General features: G+C 30.2%; 1 protein-coding gene across 2 annotated transcripts; it reads left to right on the forward strand.

Annotated features, from left to right (window-relative positions):
- The first annotated feature begins 1,933 nt into the window (after positions 1 to 1,933).
- On the forward strand, positions 1,934 to 6,207 carry LOC104879882 (uncharacterized). 2 transcript variants are annotated; one of them, XM_010654298.3, is made up of 4 exons: positions 1,934 to 2,251; positions 3,649 to 3,712; positions 3,873 to 3,940; positions 4,441 to 6,207. In XM_010654298.3, the coding sequence occupies exons 1-4, from the start codon at positions 1,980 to 1,982 to the stop codon at positions 4,442 to 4,444; spliced, it is 408 nt and encodes a 135-aa protein (XP_010652600.1). In that variant the 5' UTR covers positions 1,934 to 1,979; the 3' UTR covers positions 4,445 to 6,207. The 2 variants fall into 2 exon arrangements, with proteins under 2 accessions (XP_010652600.1, XP_010652599.1); XM_010654297.3 differs by having other exon boundaries at positions 5,837 to 6,207.
- Positions 6,208 to 6,963: the final 756 nt, after the last annotated feature.

The raw sequence follows: 6,963 nt of genomic DNA on the forward strand, positions 1-6,963 counted from the left end.
TGGATTTTAAACTCACCTAAAATTTTGAACTCATAGGTTGTTTTTGCATTTTAGCTCCGTATTAATTCGAAATGAGTTACAAACTCTTCAAGTTATTTTGAAATATGCAAGGGACATTTAGAACTCACAAATTTTTGGATTTTAGGACATTTATGATGTAATTTCAATAAAAGTGGTAAAGAGAGTGTGTTACATGTTAGAGTTATGAAAATACTATATAAATGCTCTTTGTTTTAGGTTTTGAAAAAGAAATTTTGAAGTTTTTAAATTTTGTTAAAGAAGAAGATGATTTAGTTTTGTTTACTTTATGCTTTAATTTGAGTCATTGTTTTGCAATTTCTTTTGAATCAATATAGGTCTTGGCTATATTACAGATCGTTTGAGTGACAATACCTTGATGAAATGTTGAAAAGCCATCCTAGGATGTGAAACATGAAAACTAAGGTTAGAAACTAAGAGGAATAATGGGTAAACAAGAGTACAATGGAATTAATAAATGGTTCAATGAAAAAATCATGAGATTATAATGTTTTCATTGTTAGTTTGTATTATGAGATGATACGATAGTAATTTAAATATATGCTAGTGATTCTTAGCTACCTTTGATTGCTGGTTATACTAGTCTTTTCTAATGTAATTCATTCTAAGACAAATCTACAAGGAGTAGTAAGGATTTAAAAGTTAAGACTTGAAACTAAGTTGAATTTCATTTATTTGACAGTAATTAGGAATCTAAATTGAAAAAAAAAAAAAGGTTTTAGAACAACGGTAAGTTATAAAAGTCATATTAACATCGATTGAACAAGGATCATAAAATCCAAATTGATTATTTCCTAACTCGTATGGACCTATCCCACCTCGTTTAAGTATTTTTTAGGATGAAGGTGAAAATTGATCAATAATTGAGATTGGGGTCGCAATAGGGGCGACTTTTTTCAAACTCATCTCATTGTCATCCCTACATGCCTTAAGTGCACTACTTAACTATCTATAATCATCTTTATATCTTCAGACAACTTATTGATATTCATTAAGAGATTACTTCATGTCACTAAGTTATTTATTAAGAGATTCTACACTTTTCTAGTTGTTTGAATACATATCATAATAGTTCACAAATTTTGTGCATGATTTTTATTAATCATATCTTGCAAAGTGTGGAGTGAGCAAAACAATCCAAAATATTGATAAACAATTCCACTTTTCCACTTTTATATAATTTTACAACCCTTCTTGAGTTGCATATATTTGAGACATTTTAGCTTACATGCCATTATCCTTATATATATATATATATAAAAATTATAACCTAGCTTGGGCCTTTTGGATGGGAGTCCATGTTAGTTTTGATTTAAATAAATTAAAAAAAAAAGAAACCCATTCATGAAGGCTTGGTTTAAATGGTAATAATTTTTTTTTCAATTATTTTTGGGAAAAGTGGGCTATAACTCACTTATTTGGAAAAATATATAAAAACGAATCCTAAATTTTATAAATAAGTTTTATTTTCATTCATTTTAAAAAAAATTAAAGGACATGCATTTTTCAATAAATTAGATAATTATTTCTTGAAGGGACCCATTTTTTTTTTGTCATATCAATAAGTAGACATGCAAATGATTAATTGTAAAGAATACACTTTCCTTTTAGTTCTATTTTTTTTGTTTTTCTGTTTTTTTTTAACCATGAGACTTGATTTAGATTTTTGGGAAAGTTGGGTTTTGGGCTGCTGCTATCTAAATATTATGAAACTTAGAACCCATTTTTACCATTTTTAATTTTACAATGATGTTGAACCTAAAATATTTTGAGTTTCATGCACTTCGAGTTGAGGTGGTTTTTAATGCCTAATATGCCCTCTCTTCCCTGCCAGGTCAACCTCTACATATTAAAAAAAAAAAAAACTGAAAAAACTTGAAACGTTTTGCCTTATCCACCTTCTCCACTAGACACTAAAATTCAAACAAAAAATTTTCCATATGTTCTGCTCTCTTTCAAAACCCAAATCTGAAAAAACCCTAACCTCTCCGAGTCTCTCTCTTTTCCCCCACCTTCGTCCATGTCTCTCCCGCAACTTCTCACGCCTACAACTAACATTCTTTCTTTTCCAATTTACTAAGTCTCAACCGTTTGTTTCCTATGACGAGGCTTGCAACCAGGGAGTGGAAGATGGGAAAGGAATTTTGGATCACGTTGAAGATGAATCATGGGCAAATCGACATTGCTTCTTTCTCCGTTCCTCTGTCTATGGGTTTGTTTACAACTCAAACCCACAACTTGTTCAATTTCTCTTCCTTTTCACATTAAACGAGTACTTCCCTTGCTAGAAACCTACTTTATTTTGCAATTTATGCTCAAATTTAAAGCATCTATGGAACAGTGCTCATTGAGTTCTGTAAACTGAGAGTTGAGAATTATATAAGCAGTGTCCGTAATTTGATACTCAAATGCCTGTTGGTCAAGTTATTACATCATGTTTTAGTATTACTAGAAACAATATATCAAAAAATTGAAATTTGGTTTCAAATGTGTTGGAACGATGTGTCTATTTGTTTTGTTGCTTTGGTCTAGGGTTTTCAAGAATCGACTCAGGTAATGAGGTTTACACTCTTTATGAGTCTATTTGTGTGTTAAACTATGCAGAGTTTCAATGATAGGAACAACCTAATTGAATTTAATTCAATTGTGTCTTGATGCAGTTTACATTTAGGATCATGGTTCTCTCTAGTTTCAGAAATGGGGTTCAATCTGAGCTTGCTGGACATATTATGAAAAGAACTTATCCTGCTTTATGACTTGTGTCTAGTACGCTACCTGCATATGATTTGGAAATGAACATTTTCATGTAGCCTTCTTTCTCCAACAAGGCTTTGACCTATTCTTAATGTTTTGATAGGGTAATTGACAATATTGATGGTAGAAGTTGATGGGATGGTTCTTGTTTCTTATGTTGAAATGGTCATATGATGAGGGCATTTGTATTTTGAAAAGAAATATGATGCCAATTAAACTCTTTTCTTGCATATCAAAGACTTTGGATGCCTGATTGAACAAATCTTCATCTTTACTATTGTTTTATGTTTCTAGATACAACTTAATATTATTGATGTATATCAAAATATCTACACTCTCTTGTATCCCTCTTTGTTTTTTTTTTCCTCATGTCTAATTATCAATGCAATTCAAGAACATTTGAGATAAAGGCTTTATTGAGTTGAATTCAATTAGATAGCATAGGAAGATAAGAGAAAGTATTTTTCAGAACTTGGGCAAATTAAGAATGTGTCTTTCTTCTTTTATTGGTTATTCATGCATTCCAAGAACGATTCATATTACATTTGACAAAGGAATTTAAGTCATTTACCTTTTAAAAAAAAATCTCTATTGGTCTTGATAAAAAATATATATGTACAAAGTCTCTTTTAAACTACATTACTAGAACATTTAAAACCAATATTTTAAGATGTTGTCAAGAAATTTATCAAGGACTCTAATTTTCCTTAACATCTTAGGAGCCATAATTAATTTCTTTATTTTCTCAAAGTATTTTATGGGAGTAGAATTGGGTACATTCCCTTTTTTTTTTTTTTTCGCTCTGTTCTTAGTATGATTTCCAAGGCATTCCTAATTGTTTAGATGGAACTACAGGCCTGCATTGAGCAAGAAGGATGTGCAATCCCTTTCTCAACAACTAGACTTGGAGATCATTGATGTAACATTTTTAACTACATTCCTTTTTACAATAATTAAGGATTGGTTTTTGCTCGAAAATATTGATTCTTCATTTTGGTCTCCTTCATAGTGAATGTAAGCATAACTATTTCTACATCTTTGTTATCTTTGTAAATAATTTTCTGGCTTGAATTGTATAGCATACTCATACAATTCAAAGTTGCAGAAGTCCTGGCCCACAAATTACCATCTCATCTGGATTCGGGAGGTAAGAAATTTACAAGTTGAAATATAATGACCTATGATAATTCTTACATATTCAAAACCTTTTTATTTGTACAATATATTCTAATGACATTTCAATATTTATGTTTGCATTTCATTTTCTTTTAAATTTTTAAGTACATTCAGGGTAAAAAAAAACGCTACCATTGGCTTCAGAATTGGACTTTATATTTGAGAAGCATTCCCTTATTATAATACGAAATGCTTTTGGAAGCTGGTTATAGAATTTTTGGGGAAATGCTTTTAAGAATAACTTTTTTCACCCCTCAATCTTTTACTTTTAGGAAGATTTTAACTCAAGTTGTACAATTTCATATGAAAAAAAATGGTAAAATCCTCTTTTATGTGAAATTATGGTTCTTTAATTAGTGTTTTGCAAACCCCTAATATTAGGAATCTAGTGGTTTGTGTTGGAATACTCAATTTTCTCTTCAAATCCTTGAACCTAATGTACCATCTTAAACATTTCTTTTTGTTTTATAGATGAATGTTGGAAATAGAATAGGCTGATGAAGGCTAAAGAACCAATTTGAGGTAGATTTGCAGATCAATCACCGAATGGTTCAGATGATTTCTTTTTCAAGATTCATTTGATTTTGAGTAGATTCAAAGGCTATACTTATAGTAATAAATACACAGTACCCCACTTTTCATAGTGATCATGTTAGACTAAGATTTTTTTTATCAACCTCTACATGTGGCTTATGCCAAGAAGTGAAAGCAGGTTCCATTTGGGGACTTTTGTGAAGGATGGATGGACCTAAACTTAAGCATTTTTTTTTTTACTGAAATTGATTAATGGAGACTTGAATTTGCCCTATTTTGCCAAGCAACAACATAAAATATTATGCAAGGTTTGTCAACTCATCAATCTATCCTAAACAAAATACTGTGTGATGGAAGTGGATTGTGACAACTCGCTCTTTGGGATGGAGTTAAGGATTTTTTTTATTCCCTCATTCATCATTATTTTAGCATATTTGTGATTCATTCTTAAGTTGTTTCCTTTCCTTTTTATTTGAGTTTGTCAATGTGTTCATTCTTAAATATTTTGGCATGCCTTAAAACTACCTCTAAGGGAACATGTTCATACCCTGGATTGTGGTAATAAAAAAAAAGGGTCTATCTTGGTGTATGATGGTAAAAAATGAAAGGATGTTCTTGTAGCCCTAAAATGATCTTTTATTCACAACTAATGGAGTTTTATTTTGAGTGTTGTGAGAAAATGGACTTGTTTCAATTTTAAAACAGGTAAAAAAATGAAAGGATGTCAACTCTTACCTTGTTGGATAAGTAACGAGCCTTGCCTTCTTGCCTTGCTACACCTTTTGGATGCATCATGCATGTTCATTGTGTGTGTAGACCCATGAGTTTGAAATTGATGTATGAGTTCTACCTTTTAGGTTATATTCTATAGCTAAAGGAAATGGCTTTTATGAGTTCTACACTTTAGGTTAACTTCTATGGCAAAGAAGGTATTGTAGCATTTCTTTAAGTGATAGTGGGATCTTTTATCAAACATGTTGATTATCAATTGTGGGATCTTACATTATTTATTAACATCTTTTTCTCCAAGAAAAAGAAAATATTGGTGTGGATACCATTTGATTAAGTTGTAGGTATTGCAAATACTACTAATGCATGATCCCTTTATGGAGACCACTTATTTTCTATTTAATATAATTTTAGTTATATCCAAATATCTAATGAGTTAACTTTTCAATATAACTTTAGTTATATCTCAATATCTAAGTAGTTAATTTTTTGTCGATTATTAACATGTGTAGTTACTTTCTAGGAGTCATGGTTTTGAAATTGAGTTAATTTTAAACCAATATTTCATGTCTCAAAGTTAAAACATTCTTTTATGTGTTTGTAGGGAATTTGAGTATTAACTATTGAGTATAAATTTTATGCCTAAATGGCCTTGCAAGAAAGTTTAGCTAAATTCAAGAAGCAACAAGAGAAAAGTCGATTGACTTTCACCAGCATTGCAGCCAAACCAAGATCCCCTGAGCCTAGAGTGCCTTGAGATGCATGTCGAAGCAGTTGAGCCTAGTGATCATGCTTTGGTAGTTGATGATCTAATTGCTACTGGTAGCAGTCTTTGTGCAGCCATGAATTTGCTTGTTAATCATTTTGTAAAAGTTTGAATGCTAGCTGTATATTCAAATATTTTGATCCACTTGATTCCTACGTCATCATGGTCGAAAAAAATATGTGATATAAAATGATTTATTTTAAATTTTACTCTTAAATATCAAAGATGTGTAATTTAGAATCCGTTTGGAAGTGATTTTAGGAAGCGCTTTTAATATTTCTAATACTTGAAATTTTTTATCATTCAAGTGTTAGAAATGTTAGAAATAGACGTTTGAGAATGATTTTAGAAAGCATTTCTAACATTTCTATTTCTAACATTTCTAACACTTGAATGATAAAAAATTTTTAAGTGTTAAAAATGTTAGAAACAATTTCTAGAATCACTGCCAAATGACCTCTTAATTCTAATGGTTATTTTATTTTATGAGATCAAGGTTTTGATTTCTTTATGATGTGCCACTGCTTGACCATATTAGATTTATCAAAGATCCTTATCCAATTGAGATTTATGTGGAGAATTAAGATAATATTTTTTAGAATTAGATGCTACTACTTTTGGTTTGGACTAGAGATCATATAGCTAACTTTTGATGGATTTCTAAGAACTATTGTAACTTCGAAACTATTATTCTTGGTAATATCTTTGACCTCTTTTGGAGTGATGTTTTTGCCCTTCAAAAAACTAGAGTAGCAATATTCAGAGAGGTTATAAACTCAAACACTTTAAAATTATTTAATCTTTATATAAAATTTATTTTTATAAAATTAAAATGAGTTGAAATAAATACAAAATCAATTTATTGACTTTAATTCTATTGTATTTATTTCTTCTTTTCTTATACTTTCCCCCCTAACTTATTTTCTTCCTACCAGTTTAAGGCAACCCTAAAGCAAAACTGTAAA

The sequence above is a fragment of the Vitis vinifera genome, chromosome 7 (assembly GCF_030704535.1).
Source record: "Vitis vinifera cultivar Pinot Noir 40024 chromosome 7, ASM3070453v1".
NCBI lineage: Eukaryota > Viridiplantae > Streptophyta > Magnoliopsida > Vitales > Vitaceae > Vitis > Vitis vinifera.